The sequence below is a fragment of the Eupeodes corollae genome, chromosome 3 (genome assembly GCF_945859685.1).
Source record: "Eupeodes corollae chromosome 3, idEupCoro1.1, whole genome shotgun sequence".
In the NCBI taxonomy this organism is placed as follows: Eukaryota; Metazoa; Arthropoda; class Insecta; order Diptera; family Syrphidae; genus Eupeodes; species Eupeodes corollae.
Window position 1 is genome coordinate 17,471,377 of NC_079149.1, and position 22,960 is coordinate 17,494,336.

At 31.8% G+C, this 22,960-nt stretch overlaps 1 protein-coding gene across 2 annotated transcripts in view; it reads right to left on the bottom strand.

Annotated features, from left to right (window-relative positions):
• LOC129951904 (UDP-glucosyltransferase 2) overlaps nt 1-22,960 on the bottom strand; it is a 74,775-nt gene that overhangs the window by 19,630 nt on the left and 32,185 nt on the right. The window contains exons 1-2 of one of the 2 annotated variants that reach the window (XM_056064261.1): nt 10,070-10,183; nt 9,814-9,957 (exon numbers count right to left, since the gene is read on the bottom strand). In XM_056064261.1, the coding sequence (XP_055920236.1) occupies nt 9,814-9,957; nt 10,070-10,080 (155 nt within the window). In that variant the 5' untranslated portion in view covers nt 10,081-10,183. Of the gene's footprint in view, nt 1-9,813; nt 9,958-10,069; nt 10,184-22,960 lie in introns of those variants that run through there. The other variant, XM_056064262.1, reaches the window with a different exon arrangement.

Below are 22,960 nucleotides of genomic sequence, written 5' to 3' on the forward strand. Positions count from 1 at the left end.
CATTAACAAAACTAAATAATATCAACAGTAACAAATTGATTTTATTCTCCAATGGAAAGCACATGATTCTAATTGCACAACTACTCAACGAACACAGCCATTGAGATACGAATGCAATATCAATCGTACCAACATTTGAAAACGAAATCACAAAAGATCCATTCAACACTCGTATAAATGTCAAAAACCCATCCGTAGTAAGAATCTTCTTTAACTTTTTTCCTTAGTATTCATACTGCTGATATTGTTTTTGTTATTCGTGTAAAATCCTACTATACTATTGATAGATTTTCCAACAAAACACGGGTAACAACTTCCTAAGGTTCATAAAAGTTTTTGACTTTTGTCACTTTGTTTTTGAGGAGACGATGTTTGTATCTGTTTTCATTATATTAAATTAATATCTGTTCAAAAATGTTGTGTACCAAGTTTGCAAAATTGTCGACAAAAGAAGTAAAGACACTTTTTTCAACAAGCAATTCATGACAATATATTGCGATAAGAAAATACAAAACTCAAATGAAAAATCACTAGGGATGATTTTAAATCGATAAAAATCGAATTAGTGGAGCTTCTAAGAGAATTTTTATTACAATAAAATCTTTAGAAATACATTGAGAATATTTCTATTGTCATAATAAACTTTTGCAACTTTTTTTTTTCTCTCAAAACCTCTGATGGCTAAATAAGTCAAGAACATTTTAAAATATAGGTCTTGGAAATTTAATTGAAAATTTTGTAAAATGGAATACAATTCAAATAAAGATGCTAACTTTTTACTTTTGTATCCATTTTATTGTTTTTGTTTGATTTTTCTCTACGAATGCCAAACTTGACTTATTGTTTCTAATATTTGTATGGCAAGTAAAAAGTTATATCTGGCACCTCTCTACAGTTGCTTATAGCCTCAAGCACTATTATTAATTTTGATTCTCTTTTTGTTCACATAAATATTTTAAATTTTATATATAAATAACAACACGTTCATTCATTAATTTGATTATCATGCAAATTAACCACGAGGAAATCGTATAAAATAAAAATTATGATATTATTATTATTTTATGGAAAAGCAGTCGTTATAAAGATGGATGGTAAAGAAATTGAAATCGAATTAGGAGAGAAAGACGCGAAGAGTGTATAGAGAATACCATCGATGTAAAGCATGTTATGAAGCGGTTTGTAAACAATGTCTATTCATATTGTTTACAATGTTAACCTTTTTGTTAACTTTTATTACAGTCAAGCCATAGTATAGTTTAAGCATGATTTCAAGCAAATAACTTATAGTTTGTGAACCTACATATATTTTCATTTTCTTCACAAGAAAAAAGTTCGATGATTTGATAATGATATATTTTGTGCATTTTTGACGGATGACCAACTCAGTTTTCGAGGGCAATATACCATTGATTTCTTCTTCAAAAATATAAATATAATTGCTTTGAATTATAATCAATAACAATAATAATCATATAGAATTATATAACAAAGATTTTCAGAAACGTGATGAAAATTATAATTATGTAGCTTTTCTTGAATTAAGAATTCTTATGGATTTTAATTGTGAGGCTCAATTTTAATTTTTCATGGATTTTTTGTTGTTAACAATGGACATAAGGAATTATTGTTTACGTGCCGTATAGCACGTATAAATCTGAAACAATTGAGATTTGTGACAAAAGGAATTTTTATACGAGTATTGTTAAGGCTTTTCTTGGTTTGTTTGTAAATATAAAAACACGACAACTTTGGGAACAATTCTTTTAAGTTCAGAAAAAATTACAAAGAACCTTTATTATTACCGCACAAGAAGAAAGATTTTTTGATCGAAAACCCAATCATCTTCCTTTAAACCAGAAGCCTATTTAACAATTTCGACTTTATTATTTGAGTTAAAATTTAAGGAGGTGTTAGGGATTCAAAACACATTATTTTATGTGAAACTTTGAAATTGGGACTCTTAAGAGTACAATAAACCCAAGAAAATAACTCATGCGGTCCTTATTTTTTAAAGCTTGAGAACTAAAAATATTTAAATAACAACACATGACAGATTTTTTTATACTGCTCGAATTGTGTTTAAACATTATAAGGGTATTTATTACCCCTTTAGTGCGCGCATAATATACAAAAAATCTATGATGTGTTGTTATTTAGGAGGAAAGGATTAGAAAGGAGAAACCGATATTCATTGGTTTGAATTTCTGCACATTGTAATGAGTGGAAAATATTGAGCCTGGTAAAGTATTCCACATCCGTGTAGTGTGGCTAAAAAAATAATCTCTGTACTAAACAGTCCGTCCGAAATTGGACTCAAGGGTAAACTGCTGGGCATTCCTAGCTTTTCGGGTATTACGGTTGAGTTGTTTAAGGGGAGGAATAAATAGAATGGGTGGCGCAACAGTCCGTTGAGAACTAGGGCCTAGTGACTTACAACTCTCAACCATTCCTGTGTGCGAGTAATGTTGTCAGGAATGGAGGGGACCTACAGTTTATATGCCAAATACGAACGGCTAATTTGAGAAAACACATTTTCATGACAAGAATTACTCTTGGAGAATTTGTCAATTTCCTCGCAAGAGGGTTTTAGGAGCACCTGCCCAAATATGGGAATTGTACTCAAGTTTTGGACGAATATAGGCTTTATAAATTATAGCCAGAATAGAAGGGGTAAAAAACTTCTTGCATCTTCGGAAAAAAACCTAAACACTTAGTAGCATTTTTGGCGATATGTGATGACTCGAAAACAAGTGGTTTGTAATGCCCATATCTAGGACTGACAGCTGTTATGCTTTTGCGAAAGTAGACAGCATTGAGTTTTTCAAGCATTAAATTCTACACGGTTTTTGATTCCCCATTGTACTATGCTGCCAAAATCAGAATGTAATGAGCTTTATGATAAGCTGCAGTTGGTAGTCCACATCCGAGGAACAAGGATGAAAATCTAAAAACGAATATAAAAAGCTGAGGGTACTGTCATTAGCGAAACAATTTAGTGGGTTAAAAGTTTCAGGAAAGAGATCATTTATAAGAATAAAGAAGAGTGTCGGCGACAAAACAGAGCCCTATGGCACACCAGAGTTTTTTATTTGGATATAAATTTAACCACCTCCAATAGTACTTGAATTGAACGGTCTGAAAGGTAATCTATAACAAAACAAAGAAGAGATTCATCAATACCAAAAGCACGCATTTTCTAATAAATTTTAAACATTTTTATCTTGTAAATAATTTATTTTGTAATTATGATTTTTAACATATTTCCGTCGTGTTTCCGTCTATTCGATGAGTCGCAATTTTTATTTTAAGTCGCAGGATGTCAATATTGGCTTTTAAATAGGCTCCTGCTTCTAATTTTTTTCGATTAACTGGTATTTTGGCATAAGCCAACGACTTAACAAATCCGCATAAAAAGAAGACGAGAGGTGTTAAGTTACGAGAAGTTTCCACCAAATTGATGAAAAATTACGCCGTTTTATTGCAACGAAATGTCATTGATTTTGAAGTCATTCATTTTTGGAAATAAAATATGCATCAGAATGGTTTAATAGAGCTTACCATTTACCTTTACATCAGCTCCTCATTTCTTCATTTTATGGACCACAGAAATCAATCAATGTCAATGAATGTTATGGTGATTCGGTAATGTCTTGAGAATTGTCTCTGTAAAATGAAAGAATTGATCTTCAACTTCGAAGACAGATTTATTTTTCCAAAATAAAATTCCATAATTTGAAAGCTCTGTTTTGGTATTAAACGATTCATGATAAATTGTCAAATCTTACTAATGACAAATGTCAACTTAGTCTAACATTCTTACCTGTTAAACCAAAAAACAACAATTGAAACTTTTCCAAGCAATTTTAAAAATCCCAAATGTTTAATAAATTAAGGCGACATCTTTGTTTGTTTGTTAGGCCTAATCAAAGACACTACTACTCAAATTTTAAATTCCGCAAAGATACTCCAAACCAAGATCCGATCTTTCGTTCGTAAGCGGAATTTGTAATTTTCAAAATATGACCAATTCAACAACAATTACTACTTTGTGCGCTAATGTTTTGTACACAGCAACAACAATATAACGGGCGATATGGTTTTCTTTTGACAATTGAATTAATTTTCAATAAGGGCGTTTCCCCGGCTTCAAGTTTTTTAAACTTCACTTCGATCTTTAAATTTGAAATATAATTTTGTTATCATTGTCTTAAGAAAAAACCACTTCTAAAATATGTCTACAATTAAGCATGAAAAATTCATTGTTATTATCATTCTAAGGTTTTCCATGGGTACATTTGTTTTTCCTTTAAAAATTGATTTTTGATATTATTTTTGTGTAATTTCATGTATTTGTTAACGAGTTCGAAAGAGCTGTCAAATTTCAGTATTGGTGCAAAGAAGGGTAAATCTGCCGAAATCCAGATCTGCAGATTTATTTTGCCCCATGGATTGAAAAAACACAAGGAAAGTTTGTGTTTCGACAGATCTAGGTAATAAAAAATTGATTTATTCTCCCATGGAAAACCCCATTAGTTATTATGATTATTATTTTATATTTTCTTTATTTCTCAATAATTGTTTACAATTGGTGATATAAGAATTGTAAAGCTTGACAAAGATTTTGTCGTCTGCCTATTTGACTTATTTTCAGTTTTTAGTAAAATAGAAAGAAAAGGTTAAAGTTAAAAATACATATACAAAAATAATATAACATTTAAGAATATATATTAGTATTAAATTATTATATCAGATATAATACATTTTAAATGAATAAAAAAAATAAAAAAATGAAGGACATGTTTTAACAGAAAAACAGATTTACATTTATTTAAATTAGTTTAGAATTCAATCGATGAAACTGTTACGGTAATCTAAGGCATGATTAACATAGAGACAAAGAATGTTCCAACCTGAGCATACATTTAAAATATCCTTTGTATCTCCAAGTGTAAGAAAACTTCTTGAGAAGTAAAGCCTGCGGATTTCTTGTAAGATAGGGCACGCAGCTAGAAAATGATACACGTTTTCGGTTTCATTGCGGTTGCACAAACTACATATCGGGAAAAGGTCAGTTCTATGAGGTCTATAATTTTAACAAAGCATTTCAGTCCTTGCTTTAAAGATAACACTCATTTGATTAAGAGAGAGTTTTTCGTTAAAATAATTTCGATAAAAAGTGTGTGGTTTAATTCTTTATATATAAGCCTGGTTCTCGATGTTTGCGCTCTATTCAGACATTGAACATACAGGAAATCATCTAATTTATCTATACAGCTGTATAAGTCCTGCCAGTTAGTATGGGCTGTATTATTGAGGTCGACGTCTATACTGTGTCTAAAAGCTTAATCATTCCATTCTTTGAAAGGCGATATTTAAGGTCGAAGTGCATATTTTAATATCTGTTTTTGAAGATTTGAGTCAGGCCTTTTCATAACTTTTATTATGAATTCAGCATTTGATTTTAGATTTTTTTTTAGATACGTGCATAGGTGTTGAGTTACCCAGTATAAAGATGCGCTTGAAAAATAAGCGTTGAATTAATTCAAACTCTTCTAAGTTTCGATAGCCAAGCACTTGATTTTCATACAACAGGCATGTTTTAATGGTTGCATTAAACACTCTAAATTTAGCAGTTTCATCCACAGACTTCTTGCATAAGATTTATTCCCTTTTTGGCTACAGTGCATTTTTCTTTTACATGTGTACGAAAATTAAGGTTATGAGTTATCAAGAAACCTAGGTATTTGAACTGATTTACTATTTCTATTAGTTCACGTTCCAAAAACCATTTTTCTTGGGAAGTTGTTCTTCGATGAGTATTTTCAATAACCATGATTTTTGACTCTGCAACATTTATACTTAAATCCCATAAATCACAAAAACGCTTGAGCTTGTTTATTTGTAACTGCAAAGCTATGGGATTATCTGAATCATCATCATTTTTATTAATGTTTCACCAACCTTAACAAATCTTTCGATACGTCATCAATATAGTGCAAACATAAAAGGACTTAATCCACAACCTTGTGGAACACCAGCACTTGTATTGAAGAAATTAGGCATTCTACTTCCATTCCATAAAGCAGCAGAGGTATCGGTTATAAGAAGCTTATATAAGTTGAGAAATTTTTTTGATAAGCCTAGGGTAGAAATTTTCAAAAATCCAAGGCCGTTTTTAAATCGACAAAAAAACGTAAAGTTTTTTTTTTGTTCTCTAAAAACATATTGACTATAGTAGTGAGTGCAAATATATGATCAACTGTTAATAGACCCGATCGAAAAATGGCTTGGAAAATACTAAGTACTTGTTTATCTTCAACCCATTTCGTCAACTTATGGTATAGAAGATGGGTGAATATTTTCCGAAGGCACGGTAAAATCGATATGCCCTTGTAGTTGTCTGGGCGCTGGGGATCACTTTTTTAAATATTGCGCATATCCATAATTTAAAATAAGATTTTGGAATAGATTCTTCCTCAAGAAGCCTGTTAAAGAATAAATTAATATGAACCAAAAAAATTTCTGATTCGTTTTTGTAAAATTCGAAGACTTATCATTATTCATTGATTTCAAAGTATCTTTCACTAAAGGCAGAGCATATTCAAACTTTTGGTAAACCGATAACGGGTTCAGAAAAACTTTGAAGTGATCAGTAAGTTTTTCAACTGCCAACACCGAAGATGCCACACTTTTACGTTATTATTGCACATTTTATATATGAAAATTAAACAGTTCTATTTTCTTTGTGACGGAAACGACAAATTTTCGCCGTAAAAAAAATTTTGTCATTTTCATACTTTATGAACACTGTCATGATTTATAAGAAAAAAAATGTATTAGATTAGATATGTCACTTATGCTTGAAAATTGACGTTTCATTTTATAGGCAAACTAAAATGACAGCTAGATCTTTAATTTTTTATGAAGTGTATTTGGTCAAAAACTTTTTTTTAGGGGTTGGTTGTACAAAACGTTGTATAGTGTAAAATTGTGTTAAAAGAGTCTATCCTATGCAAAGGATGCATTTTTTCTTTAGAAATATTTTACGTTAGTATTTATTGAGTGCTTATAAATATCGTTTTACACTTGACTTTCGTTTAAAATTTTGACAAGTTTTGAGTTATTGAATTTTTGAAAAAAAAAAGATTTAAAGTTTTTAACTTCCCATAGGAAGTTATTGTAATGGGTCCGATTTGTCAAATTGAAAATATTGACATTTCTCGACGTTTCAAGGTCCCTACAGTCGAAATAAAAGATTTTTAGAAAGATGTCTGTGCGTGCGTGTGTACGTACGTTCGTACGTCCGTACGTTCGCGACGTTTTTTTCGTCGTCCATAGCTCAAGAACCAGAAGAGATATCGACTTCAAATAAATTTTGTTATACAGATAATAAGGCAGAAAGATGCAGAAAGGGCTCTCAAGATAATTGCGTGGGTGTTTTTTTTTACCATAGCAGTTTAAAAAAAGGTGAACATTTTGGTTAACCCTAAATATCTTACGAACCAAAAACGCTAGAGACTTGAATTAAATTTTATATAATAAACTGTAACGTGATCTCAATGAAATATATATTTTGAAAAAAAATCAATATAACGGTTTTTTTCTAAATCAAAAAAAACTGAAAAAAAAATTTGTCACCTCCTAAATTTAACGACTAACATATGATTTCATCTCCAAAATAATTTTGAGCAACGGAGAATAATGTTTTTGAAATCTGATAAAATTTTGAAAAAAACGAATTGACAGTTTTTTTTATAAAAAATAAAAATCTAAAAAAACATTACTCAAAGTTCGTAAAAATTAAATATCGATTCAAATATGTTTTCAAAAACTTGAAATTTAGGCTTTAAGCTTATTTTATCTTATAAGAAATATTGTTTTCAACATTCAGTAAAATTTTGAGAAAAATCGAATTGACAGTTTTTATACAAAAAATAAAAACCTAAAAAAAAATTAATAAAAGTTGGTAAAAATTGATTTTCGACTTAAATATCTTTTCAAAACTTTGAGATATTGGCTTTAATTTACTTTTATCTTTCAAAAAATATTGTTGTCAACATTCAATAAAATTTTGAACAAAATCGAATTGACAGTTTTTTTATAAAAAATTAAAAACAGAACAAAAATTAACAAAAGTTGGTAAAAATTGAATATGGATTCAAATATCTTTTCAAAAACTTGAAAGTTAGACTTCAAACTTATTTTATCTTATAGGAAATATTGTTTTAAGCATTCTGAAAGATGTTGAGAAAAATCGAATTGACAGTTTTTTTTTACAAAAAATATAAACCTTAAAAAAAAAATTTATAAAAGTTGGTAAAAATTGATTTTCGACTCAAATATCTTTTCAAAAATTGTAGATATTGGCTTTTAACTACTTTTATCTTTCAAAAAAATGTTGTTGTTAACATTTATTAAAATTTTGAAAAAAATCGAATTGATAGTTTTTGTACAAAAAATTAAATACCTAAAAAAAATTTAACAAAAGTTGGTAAAAATTGATTTTCGACTCAAATATCTTTTCAAAACTTTAAAATATTGGCTTCAAACTAATTTTGTCTTGTAGAAAATATTGTTTTCAACGTTCGATAGAATTTCGAAGAAAATCGAATTGACGGTTTTTACAAAAAATAAAAATCTAAAAAAAACAATACTAAAACTTGGTAAAAACTTACTTTCGACTCAAATAGCTTTTCGAAAACTAAAAATATTGGCTTCAAACTTATTTTATTTCACAGAAAATATTGTTTTCGATATTCAATGATTTTTATATAAAAATCGAACAGTCCGTTTTTTCATAAAAAATAAAATCTATAAAAAATAGTACACAAATTTGGTAAAATTGATACTAGTACATATAGACAAACTTTTAAGCAAGACAAATCGACAGACGGGATGGGAAGTTATCAGTGTGGGTCGCATCCCAGCCTCTTTTTTTTAAATAAAATTGGACCTTTTAAATAATTATTTAGATAATATAAGATTTTTTTGGAAAAAAAAACTTTTAAAAAGTTATTTAAATTGGTTCATTAGTTTCTAAGAATTAAAAAAACTACTTATCGGCTCTGGAGCATACATTTGTGTCTTATGTATATTTTATAAAAACAAATTTAAAGAAAATTTCATAAGAATCTACTGAGAAAATTCGAATTTTTGGTTTTGGAAAACGAAACAGTATTTTTGAACTTTAAACAAATTTAAAAAACGACTAAAGCTTATCAGTTAAAAATCTTAATTTTCAAGTTTGAACTCAACCGACCCAATGGCTTGGGTTCTACAGGTGCGAGGACATACAAACTGACATACAGCCGCACGGAAACGGGGGACCTTCTATTTTCGACTTTTCTACTATCGTAATGTCATGTTTGATTAATATCTCGTATTCCAAATACAATACTTGCCATATATGTAGTTCGTTTATTTCACAAGTAAAATAGGTGAAAAAAGGCGGTCCTTTATAAATTTAAAAAATATTTTGAAAATCTAGGGGGTATAAGGTTTCCAACAAAATATACATACAAATGTATGATTGAATGGTTTTTGAGTTCTTGCATCTAAAAGTTAAGTTTTTATGAAACAAAATTGTGTTAGTTTTTTATTATTGACTTTCGTGTAGATATTTTTCCAAATAGGGTGAACTGGGGTAAATATCTGGTTCTGAATTGTGGAAATTATAATTATAATAGTACAAAGCACATTTTTTTTAATAGACATTAGTAAAAATGACAACTCTAAAGTCTTAGATTTGAGATAAAAACATAACATTTCTGCTGAACCATTCTTTCAAACTGTTTTTACATGAGAACTTACCTAGAAATAAGTCCCTTGGCCAGCTCCCAAAAAGGAATTTTATGTGATTTTGTTCCACCCATCGTCGCCATGAAAATATCTGCAGTGAATGTTCCGCCGACACAAAGTAGGAGCAACAATCCAGCGCTACTAAGCGGCGTCATTCTAAAATAAAAAAAGAACAATTAATTATTTTATTCTAAAAGTTTTAAAGTATAATCTAAAGTTATGAAATTAAATATTATTTTATGATTCCAAATATGTATTTTGAATGTACCTAATATTCATTGCGAAGTAATAAAACTTTAATATGGGGAAACACGCGAATTCAAATTTGCCAATATGAATACAAAATAATATATAAATATATTCCGCCGTCACCGCCGCCAATGTTAAATGTTTTCGAGAGAATGACATGAATATCCATCGACCATCACAAAAATGTTTAAAAACAATTTATATAAATAGTAATTAGACCCAAACAGAATTGCGACATTATGATCGGAGTTTTAGTTTGATGGTACTCATATTATTTTTGTCGATTTTAATTACGCGGAAGACTTAACATTGATGTTTGGGCAGTGAAAAACAAAAGATAACCTCCAAAATCAAATCAAATATAAAATGCGAACAGGCATCTACGACGCACGAGCGGCAAAGGGTCCAAATTGGGAATTATCATGAGAGCTCGTGTGGTTTGACGGGGCGCGGTGGCGTATGATTGCTTTTATATGATAAGATATTTTGGAGATCAAAATTATTTGTGCATTATAATTAAACACAATTTATGAATTGCGTTGTTTTTATTTACTAAACATAAAACAATAATTATTTACAAATGAATGCCTGCATTTGGGGCATGTTTTTCTCCATCAATAAATTTTTAATGAAAATAAAGTATCAACCATTAAATTGCTTGAGTTTAGTCAAGCAACCAATTTTTGACCAAAACGATTAAATCGGTTTAGAATGACAAACTTGTTTGGGTCTTGGTGTGGCAATAAATTGCATTGAAAATAAAAAACCTATCACCATCATGGTTAGAATGCAATTATAAGAGTAATGGCCTAACTATGTGCTGTATATTTTTATGATCTAAATAAACCTTAAGCAATTGGTTCTCGTTCAGATAGTTTCTTGGAGGTTATAATTCAAAGAAGTCTTGAGCATGAAAAAGAGGTTATTTTTATGAGAACAACTATTGTTTCTTGACTCGTGTGTCTATGTGGAGTAATAAATAATGGTCCATGTGTGAGAAACTTATTATTATAAGTGCATGATTTTTATCAAATGAGTATGACATAGATTTTATTTAGAAAGGTTAGGTTGACTATAAAACTGAGCGTTCACCAGACCACTCTTAGGCGATTGCTTTTTTTAAGCCAGAGTATACAATTTGGGATTTAATTTTTAACTTCTAACAGTCACTTTGACATAATTGAATTGAAATCTAACGGTAAATTCACCAAATTGTATTGAAAGTCAATAATTACTGAAAAATTATGTCTAGGGTGTTTTTTAGTTGCTTGAGAAGTTTCGGAGGCTGTAGTCTATGGTTTCAGAGACGAGAATGTCAAATTGTGTTGTTGAAATGTTCAGAAAGATTTAAACATTTAAACAACAAAACAACGCTTCCAAATTGTGAAAATTTACATTGAAAAAACAAATCACTTCATCGTGTCGTCCATTTCAAGGTGTTTATTGACAAAGCTCATTTCTGGTTAAATGTCGATCTTTTCGAATTCGGTGAATGATAGGTTGAGTGGCGTGTATTTCTTATCTGCCTCAACTATGGTCTTTATTATTGCACAGTCCTGTTGGTCTCGGAAGTACGATCTTCGATTACAGATTTGCCTATGATGAAGGTCAGCTAGATCCGTGATTCCTCGTCGTCCTTCTCCGCGAGGGAGAACGATTCTCTCTATCGAGCTTCTAAGGTGATACGATTGGTGTTTCATTAGCGTCGTTCTGATGGATCTTGCACTATTGTCGATGTCAGTCTCGGTCTACTTAATCACCCCGAATGAGTAGTTGTATATGGGCCCCGCCCAGGTGTTTGTTGCTTTGCACTTATTTCCTGCATTAAGTTTCGATTTTCAGATTCTTTCCAATCTCTGATTACTTGAGAAGCCTTTTAGTTGTAGGAATCCTAAATTCTTGTAATTGTCTCCGTCGCTCAGGTGTTCATTTTCACTTAGCGGACACCCTTCATCGACATTGCTTTTTTCTCCGCGGACAAGGTGAGCTATCTTACATTTGTCAAGTCCAAATGTCATACTGATGCTGGCACTGAACTCATGGACTATCTTGAGCATATGATGCAGTTTGTCAGTACTCGATGTGTACAGATTAATATCGTTTATGTACATCTGGTGATTTAGGTATTTGCTTCCTTGCTCCGATTTGATATCGTACCGAAGTTTGCTTACTAGTTTCCCCAGCTGCTTGATCAGAACGTTCAAACCTAAGCAGTGCCAAAAAGGTCTGAAGGCGTCGCCTTGAAATATTCCGTTCTTGATGAAAATTGGTTGGCTTAGGTCTTATGCACAGCTTTATGTTCTATTTTGTTATTGCATATGCCATATACTTAATTATTTGGTTATCTATAATTTTAAGACTAAAAGTAGGTACTTAATGTGGTATAGATTCAAAAACGTTCTTATATCTTATGTACGCCATACTTAAATTCCGCCTATTAGCGATTGCTTGGTGAACAATCAGTCAATCGTTACATGTTCTTTGCAGCCTTGTGAGTCCCTTTTGCACTCCTTTTGTTCCATTGACATCATGTTGTTTTCGTAACAGTGCATATAAACCCGGTTTATTATAATTGTTGTGACGAGCTTGTAGACTACTGACAAACACGCAATGGGGCGGTAGCAAGATGGATCGCTGGCGTTTGGTGTTTCAGGCAATAAATGTGCTGCCCGTCATCATAAACGATGGTGTTGCGTGCAAGTTTTCCATTATTGCTGTGAAACATCTCGCTAGAAGGCTGGGGAAGATCGAAAGCTTTTTTAGCCAGATGTTGTGGATTTTGTCCTGTAGCCTTCCAAATGTGTGCGTCCTTAATGGATTCGTTAACATTTTTGGCTGTTATTTTAGTAGGTTGCATTGGTATGATGTGTTCCGTATCAGACTCTTCTTCCTGGATCCAAGACGTTCTTTCTTCACATGGCTTCGGAGCAGTCCGTATGCCCGTCCAGTAGTTCCTCATGTCACCCATTGTTGGTGGGGTGGTGGGTGCGTTATTCTTTTTATTCAGTCGTCTATAGAAACCTTTCTCATTTCTGCTGAACATTTTGTTCTGAAGTTTTCTATCTCTACGCTCCCTGTATCGCACTAATCGCTTCGCGAAGACTGCCAATAGTTGTCTTCTGGCGTTTTTTTTGTTCATGAGCTCTTGCGCTGTGAAAATTGCTGTTCTTTTAAGATTTTGAAGCAATTTGCGTGGCTTTCAAAATCACTAAGGCTTCGATTGTGAAGATGGAGAAAAATGGAGGTAGTTTGACTGATGAAAGGATGTTGTTGTTTGAGTCAACAATTGTGAAGGAAGTACCCTCTTCACATTTGTGGCCATTAGTAAAGAGAAGCGTCCAATTGTTCCCGATGAAAGGATTCAGTTACTTGTGAAAATGCTGAAGGTATAATACGTATCGAGCAAGATCTTTGTATTAACAGGAAGTTTTACTAGGAAACAGGTGCGGAGCTTTAATAGAAGAGTCAACTACCCTCCCTGGAGCCTGCAAAGATTAGGAGGGGAGTATCGTAGTCAAGACGCAGTCAATGCTAAAAATCTAGAGAGATCATTTCAACCAGCTGCTTAATGGTGATGAAGTCAACGATTCCAGCAAGCAGCCACGTCAAACCCATTTAGTTGACGATCTAGAGTTTTAACCGCACGACCAGAGTGAGATCAAACTAGCCATCACCAGGCTGAAGTCGAACAAAGCGGCCGGTGATGACGGTCTGCAGGCGGAGCTTTTTAAGTACGCTGGAGCAGATCTGGTAAGGAGCATGCACCAGCTAGTTACTAAAATTTGGTCGGAAGCAAAGTCGACCGACGAGTGGAACTTAAGCACTATCTTCCCGGTCCATAAAAAAAGGTAATCGCCTTCTCTGCGCCAACTACAGTCGCTATAGCCTTTTAAACATCGCATACAAGATCTTGTCTAGAGCATTATGTGAACGTCTGAAGCCATTTACTGACGAAGTAATTGGCACTTACCAGTGTGGCTAAGGGTCTAGACAATCTACCATCGACCAATTTTCCACTCTACGCTAAATTCTGGAAAAGACCCAAGAACATAACGTCGAAACACACCAACTTTTCACCGATTTTAAAGGAGCTTATGGCAGTGTAGACAGGAACGAACTATACCGTCCCGTATTGTGTTTTGGTATGCCTACCAAACTGATACGACTTATCAGGATGACGCTGGAAAATGCTCGTTGCTGCATCAAAATTGGGAGAGACTCGGTCGAAACCTTTGAAACCACCAGAGGATTTTGACAAGGCGATGTGGTCATGTAGCTGCTGCAACACCAACGACAGTTCAAGTGGCACCATCTTTCAAAAATCCACACTTCTATCTATCTTGGATATGCAGATATGCAGATGACATCGACATTATGGGAAGAACCAAACGAGCAGTGGCGGGTGATTTCTCTATTGTCGAGTCTGAGGCGAAGAAAATCGGTCTTGGCATTAACGAGAACAAAAAGAGGTATTTACTGTCGTCAAATAGAGTCGAATGTGACAATTGACAGGTACAACTTCGAGGTGGTAAACGAATTTGTTTATCTGGGCACTACTGTTAATTCTGCAAATGACATCAGCGCAGAGATCAAACGTAGAATTTAACTTGCTAATTGCTGTTTCTTTGGCCTAAGTTAGCAGTTTAGGAATAAGTCCCTATCGCGAAGTACCTAAGAGACACTGTTTTAAACTTTAATCATCCCAGTCTTGCAGAAGCATGGACCCTCTCCTAGGAGGATGAAGGATCTTTTGGCATCTTCGAGAGGAAGGTTCTGGGTACGATCTTTGGTCCGGTTTGTGTCGACAGGCAAAGTAACATCCGGTGGAGAAGATTTAATCAGCAGTTATACGAGCTGTACAGCGACTTTCCACTGGTCAAAAAACTGCGTTTTCAACGCTTAAGATGGCCAGGGCATGTCGAGCGAATTCTACAAGTGTTGATGTTAGGAGTTCTTTTCTTTCCTCGATCGACTAGAAACTTCTGGTTTGAAAGCTTTGAAGCTGATTCTTATTGCGGCGTGATAGTGTGAATTAAGATTTTGCACATTCTCCATAAAAAAAAAATTTCGACATTATTAGAGCTTTTGTAACGTTGATCAATGAACGTTAAACTATTTTTAGAAGCTAAATATCTTATTATGTTAAGCCAGGTAGCCAAATTCATAATTAATGGTAAACAAATTTTCTGAAAGTTTAATTAACAATCAAATGCAATTCCAAGTTCGGAAGAGTTTGCTTTTGTTCAAAGAAAATTTAGCGTTGGATTGGAAGCACCAAGAATTAATACGTTTAAGTTTATCATTGAGATATTTTTTGTGAGGGAGTTATCTTTGTATTTAAAAAAAAATGTTAAGATCGTCTGCTTAAGGAGTGTCGTCAACATTTTTAGATTGTAAAATTAATTTGCTTATATCGTTGTAAGCTATAATGAATCACCAAGTCAACCATTAAAATTGATTGTTTGGTGAGAGTTATAGTATATAGGCAGATAATTGGAAAAAGTAGTGGACTGATCAAAATGACTTTTGTAACTTGTAGCCACTATAAAATACCACGAAGTTATCTTCCGGATAATACAAAACCTTTTTAATTTTAATAATATTTCTCTTTTATGTTGGTAAAAGTTCTCCGGCTCTTAAAAAACACAGTGTACTATTAAAAATCAACATACATATATTTTATTTCTTTTGTTTGACTCCAAGTATTTATGTTTATAAACATTTAATACAAATTCAAGTACAAAAACACTCACTTAATGATTATTACCTTCTTCATCAGATAAAGCACTCCTCAAAACTCAAAAACCTTTACACAACATTAATGGACCGAAAAACCCAAATAATATGACATTAAGAGTTATACCTACTCAACTCATAGAGCAGTTATAATATCTTGAAGTGCTTTCATTATTTCAAAGATGACATATTTATCACTTAGTGTGTAAAAATAAAAGAAACACGAACATTTGTCATGATGGGTATGGTTTTAAAGTTACCAATTAAATTTCTAGGATAAATATTGAGTTCATGGTCGTTAGTGTAATACACATTTGTACATTTATATGCAATGTATTTTAATAGTTAGAAATAATAGTTTTAAAACAATAGTAATGATTTCTTTAAACGATATTTTAAGGGCATTTACGAGTTTAAATGTAATGTGAGTAGAAGAAATTTTCTTCATGGTTTTTTTTTACAACAACAATCATTTTTAAAAAGGTTTGTTTGTTTTTAATGTTAGGACATATTTTATGATTCAAACTTTACCCGGTTTGTGTAGAAAGTACGATAACTATGTTTTTGTAAAGCTGCTTTTTCTTGTTTAGAGAGGGTCTTTTTCGACCAGTGTAGAAGGTAGGGACAGTTTTCTTAAAAAAAAGAGTGTGGGATGCGACCCACACTGATAACTTCCCATCCCCTCTGTCGATTTGTCTTGCTTAAAAGTTTGTCTATATGTATTTTTTACCAAAATTGCGCACTATTTTTTGTAGATTTTATTTTTTAATTCCTGAATATTGAAAACAATATTTTTTGTGAAATAAAATAAGTTTGAAGCCAATATTTTTAATTTTTGAAAAGCTATTTGAGCCGAAAGTAAATTTTTACCAAGTTTTAGTATTGTTTTTTTTAGAGTTTTATTTTTTGTAAAAAACTGTCAATTCGATTTTTTTAAAAATTTTACCAAATGTTGAAAACAATATTTGTAATAAGATAAAATTAGTTTGAAGCCAATTTTTTAAATTTTTAAGAGATATTTGAGTCGAAAATCAATTTTTACCAACTTTTATAAATTTTGTTTAGATTTTTATTTTTTGTAAAAAAAACTGTCAATTCGATTTTTCTCAAAATTTGTCCCTATGTTGAAAACAACATTTTTTATAAGAAAAAATTAGTAAGAACCTTTTATCTCAAAGTTTTGAAATGATATTTGAGTCGAAAATCATTTTTTACGAACTTTTGTTAATATTTTTTTCGGTTTTTAAATTTTTGTACAAAAACTGTCAAACAAGATTTTTTGAAAGATAAAAGTAAATTTAAGTCAAAATCTCAAAGTTTTAAAAAGATATTTGAGTCGAAAATCAATTTTTACGAAATTTTATACATTTTTTTTAGGTTTTTATTTTTTGAAATAAAAACTGTCAATTCAATTTTTCTCAAAATTGTATCAGATGTCAAAAACATTATTCTTCGTTGCACACAATTGTTTTAGAGATGAAATCATATTTCAGTGGTAAAATTTTGGAGGTGACAAATTTTTTTTTTTCAGTTTTATTGATTTATAAAAAAAACCGTTATATTGATTTTTTTCAAAAAATATACCTGTTAGGTATCACGTTACAATATATTATATAAAATTTAATTCAAGTCTCTAGCGTTTTTGGTTCGTAAGATATTTAGGGTTAACCAAAATGTTCACCCTTTTTTCAAACTGCTATGGTGAAAAAACCACCCACGCAATTTTCTTGAGAGCCCTTTCTGCATCTTTCTGCCTTATTATCTGTATAACAAAATTTATTTGAAGTCGATATCTCTTCTGGTTCTTGAGCTATGGACGACGAAAAAAACGTCGCGAACATACGGACGTACGGATGTACGAACGTACGTACACACGCACGCACAGACATCTTTCTAAAAATCTTTTATTTCGACTCTAGGGACCTTGAAACGTCGAGAAATGTCAAAATTTTCAATTTGACAAATCGGACCCATTACAATAACTTCCTATGGGAAGTTAATAACAAGGTTTAAAAATAAGGACAACACTAAAAATTAATTTTTTTTAAGCCAGAAAATATTCTGTTATTATTGGTTTTAACCTGGGTTATTTGATAGTACCCGTAGCGTGATGGTTAGTGCGTTGGACTGTCATGCAAGGGGTCTTGGGTTCAATCCCTGCCTGTGATACACTGAATTTTTTCACGGGTACTGCCTCAAATAAGCCGTTTGGATACAGCATATGAACTGTAGGTCCCTTCCATCAGGAATGGTTTAGAGTTGTAAGTCACTAGACCCTGGTTCTTTATGGTCTGTTTTGCCACCTAATTTATTTATTTATAACCTGGGTTTTTTGTTTTAACCGCTTTTGAAATCAATTCAAATTCGTTAAAAACCCGAAAGATACAAATTAATAATAGATGACTTAAGAGCTTCTAGTTTAAAAAATAATTGAAAGTGATGCTTCTTTATTGTAAGTGTTGCCGTTGTGTATTAGGACAACATTACATTTCTTTGGGCAGCAAAAAAAATCTTCTAATTGATCAATCAACTATTTTTACTAGATTCGTTTAAAATCTCAGCAAATTTTATTGTAATAACACATGTCATCATTCATGACTGATTTGACTGTCGGGGAGAATTCTCAAAAGACGTTCCTTGGGTATTGGATTCATTATGATTCTATTTTCTAAAACAATTCTGATTTAATTTTTTTAAAGTTTTAGCAAAAAATGTAGCTAAATACCAAAATCTCAAAAGAACTTCATAAGTAGAACTTAAGGCTTTTCGCACCACAATCAAAAACCCGGTTTTAAACTCAAGTTTACCCATACATTGTTCGCAAGACATAATATTTTCCTAGTTTTATAGGCTTTTCACACCAAACCGAAAAGACGGGTTTCGCGAAATTATCGGTTTTGGCCGAAAAGCTAGATCGAAAATTCAAGTTTTCCCATACATTTTTGGTAAACCAACACGTTTCGTAAGCCACAAGTTTTATATAAAACCTCTCGAAAACTAGTAGCAATTAAAAGTTGAACTAAACAAACAAACCTTTCGAAACATTCAGCGCTTTAATTAATGTAAACAAAACAGCTGATGGCTGCTTTCAAAACAAATATTTCATTTTGAAATAAATTTGGTCGTAGTTAGTAATATTATTTTCACAATTTCCTTACAAAATAAGAATTATTGATTTTTGTTTTTTATTTACAGAATATGGAAGAGAAAAAAAAGAAAACTTTGGGGGAGCTACGTGGCATCAAAAAAAACGTCGAGAATAAAAGCCCAGTGAATATTTGCGGCACTGGCGGTTCTTTTATGATCCTCTAGAGTTTCAAACGCTCTTTGTTAAGTGAGGAACCAGAATTCACTATGGCTACTGGCTCGACGGCCCCAAGAACGAGGAAGACTTGCTCATAGTTTGTAATAACATTTCTAGGGGATGCGTCTTCGAACTCGTCGCCACAAATATGTTCGATGCTTTCGCTTACTACCTGGAGAAAGACTTTCCGGTAACTCCGTTCAATTGAAAGGGTTTGGGGAATATAGAAAGGCGATAATTTCATTTGTGGAAGAGAATAAGTATGAAAAAAAATCTCTGGCGGAGGCTACACATTCCACAATGTGGAAATCGTTGTTCCAGTAAATAAGACCACAACAGTGGGCTATCGCGCCATGATGGACAGCGATGCCAACATTAAGAAGATCCTCAGTCCAAGAACCCAAAGAGATAGACATGGAGAAATAACAGCTTCAGCGATCGTTCTGGATGAGTGTGATTTTGGTACGAATCTGGAACTAGGAATTGACCTTTTCTGCTCCGGCCATTATGACCTACACGAAATCGTTTAGAATCTTCACAAAACCCGCTATAAGTTGCTTGGACGGCAACAATATATGGCGATTCTGAAAGGACATTTGGCCAGTAGAAGCAATAGTCATAAGCTCAGTATTTTAGATTGATTTTGTTGTGAAAGAAGAATTTGTTATGAAAAAAGAAGAAAATGTTTTAAATAAAATTAATGGTGATATACTGGGAGTTTTTTGTATGTTCGTATCGAAACGTTTGTTTAACCACTCAATGACGGGATCCCATTCGTTGTTTTGGAGCTCGTATAAATCTTTGTCTTCCTGAAAATCAACCTGATAAGTAACTCCATAAGGCTAAAGTTTGAATCTTGCATTTCCAGACCCTCTAGTTCATTGTAGATATCGAAAGTTCTGCGGCTCGTTCTGAAATGTTGTTTACTAACATTTCACAAATAATTTGAGAAGAACAAAACTTTTTACCCACAAATATTTTCATCAATACAAAATTTGAAATTTAAATGTCAAATGAAAACGTGTAAATGTTCGATAGGAACGATTTTCGGCTTTTCGAAAACTTTTTGATGAAAACCCGGTTTTGGGTTCGGTGTGAAAAGGCTTTTATATACAACCTGAAGAAAACTAGTAAAAATTGAAAGATGAACTAAACAAACAAACCTTTCCAAGTATTTAGCGCTCAACTAAATGAAAACAATATAGCTGTCGGCTGCTGTCAAAAGAAATACTTCACTTTAAAATTTTCCATTTTTTTGAATCCAAACTTCGATTTTTGAAATCTGCTCAAATTTTAAAAATACCTGTTTATAACATTACTTTTTAAACAGATTCGTTACCAAAACAAAATTACTTGCAGTTTTAACGCATTTTGACTTTTTCTGTTAAAAACCGTATAAGACATTTGAAATCGTACAATTTTTATGAAATACCATGAATATTTTAACTGAGTATTGAAGATAGGGATTATATATATTGAACAAAAATCTTCTTCTTAAATAAAGACTGTCTCAAATCAAAATAACTTTTGTAAATAGAAACTGTTATGTTTTTTTTTTGTTTTAAAGAATTATATACAATTTGGTTTAGGTTTGGGATAATTTTAATTTTTAAATGGATATTTAAAATAATTTTAAAAATCTATAACTTTCAACCGTTAGTCCAAATGTTTTCATAAGCAGTGAAAAGTCTTCAATTAGCAAAAAGACTTCAATACATTGAATGCATTGAAAATACTTTAGGAATGTGAACAATGTAAAAGACATTTGAAAGGAATGCATTCTTTTGATTAAAATTCATTTGAATGCTTCAGAAGATTTTTAAATAAAAGGCTGCAAAATTGACTTTGACTTTGAGTTTCAAAGCCACAGTACTGAGGTTTAATCACAAGACCTAAAAAAAGAGGCTGGGATGCGCCCCACACTGATAATTTCCCATCCCGTCTGTCAATTTGTCTTTCTTTAAGGGTGTGTAGGTTTTCGTGTTGTAATAAAAAAGTTTTCAGTTGAATTATTCTTAAAAATTTCAAAATTAACAACAACATTTTGAATTTAATGAAATAGTTTTACTTCAAAATCTATTTTTGGGATCGAATTTTTTTGTCGAAACCAATTTTTAACAATTTTAGTAGCATTTCTTAAACGTTTGTATTTCTTACATATATAAACAATTACAAATTGGATAAATGAAATTAATTTGAGAGATATCGAGAACCGAACATCAATTTTTACCAAATTTGGGTTCTATTTTTTGTAGATTTTGTTTTTTTTTTTAATGAAAAAACGGACTGTTAAATTTTCATTAAAAAAAACTACTGAATATCGAAAACAATATTTGCTGTGAAATATAAAAAATTTTAGTATTGTTTTTTTTATTTTTTATTTTTTGTAAAAAATAACTGTCGATTAGATTTTCCTCAAAATTTTACAACAATATTTTTTAAAAGATGAAAGTAGTTTAAAGCCATTCGTATCATTTTTTATTAATTTTTTGTAAAAAAAAAACTGTCCATTCGATTTTTCTCAAAATTTTTCCGTATGTTAAAAACAATATTGTTTATAACTTAAAATGAGTTGAAGCCATAATCTCAAATTTTTGAAAAGATATTTGTGTCGCAAATCAATTTTTATAAACTTTTATTAATTTTTATTTAGGTTTTTTTTTGTAAAAAAACAGTCAATTCGATTTTTCTCAAAAATTTGTCCGAATGTTGATAACAAAATATTTGTTATAAGACTCTCTTATAAAACATGTTTGAAGCCATGATCTCAAGTTTTTTTTAAATATAGTTGAGCCAAAATTCAATTTTTACCAACTTTCAGAAACTAATTTTTAGGTTTTTATTTCTTATAAAAAAAACTGTAAATTTGTTTTATCTCAAAGTTTTACAAGATGTTAAAAACGTTTTGTTTTTCGTTGCACAAAATTATTTGGGGGATGAAACCATTTTTAATCGTAAAATTTTTGGAGGTGACAAATTTTCTTTCCAGTTTTTTTTTTGATTTATAAAAAAACCGTTAATTGGATTTGTATAAAAAATATACTTGTTTGGTATCACCTTACAATACATTACGAGTACATAAAAATTAATTAAAGTCTCTAGCGTGTCCCGCAAGTACGGACGTACGAACGTACGTACACACGCACTCACAGACATCTTTCTGAAAATCTTTTATTTCGACTCTAGGGACCTTGAAATGTCAAAATTTTCAATTTGACAAATCGGACCCATTACAATACCTTCCTATGGGAAGTTAATAAGAAAAGAAAACTTTGGGTAGCGAAAAGAAAGAGTACCTGCTGGAATTGTGGACCAAAAAAGAACCAGAACTTATATTCAGTTTGAGCGGTTTTTAGGATTTTCGATAGCGCTTTGCCGAAAATTCGGTTTCAGGTTTGGTGTGGAAAACCTATTAAACCTAAGAATGGGCATACTCAAACATGCGAAAAATACTTAATTAACTCGAGCGAATATGGCAATCAAGCCATATTCGCTCGAGTTGTGTGGCATTCTCCAAGTCACTTTGTTTAATAGCAGATAAAAAAAAGTTGGTTATCGTATCAATATAATTCAAAGAAGTAAAGTTCAATCACACCTCTGGACCAAAGAGCGCAACAAACAGTGACTTTTTGTGGATGCAATGGCTTCTGTTCAATTACCTGAGAATTCTTGGAACTCCAAATATGACAATTTTGTTTATTAACATATCCACCGCCTGTTGTTCAAGCACCCTTGCGACAGTCCTAATTCCTGAGAACGACGTAGAATCGAAACATTCGGTGTCGGGTCTTCGGCAACAGTGCGAGTGAAGCGATAATGCACAACCCTTACAACTTCTGAAACCAGTTCAAATTTCTTCACAATTTTGCC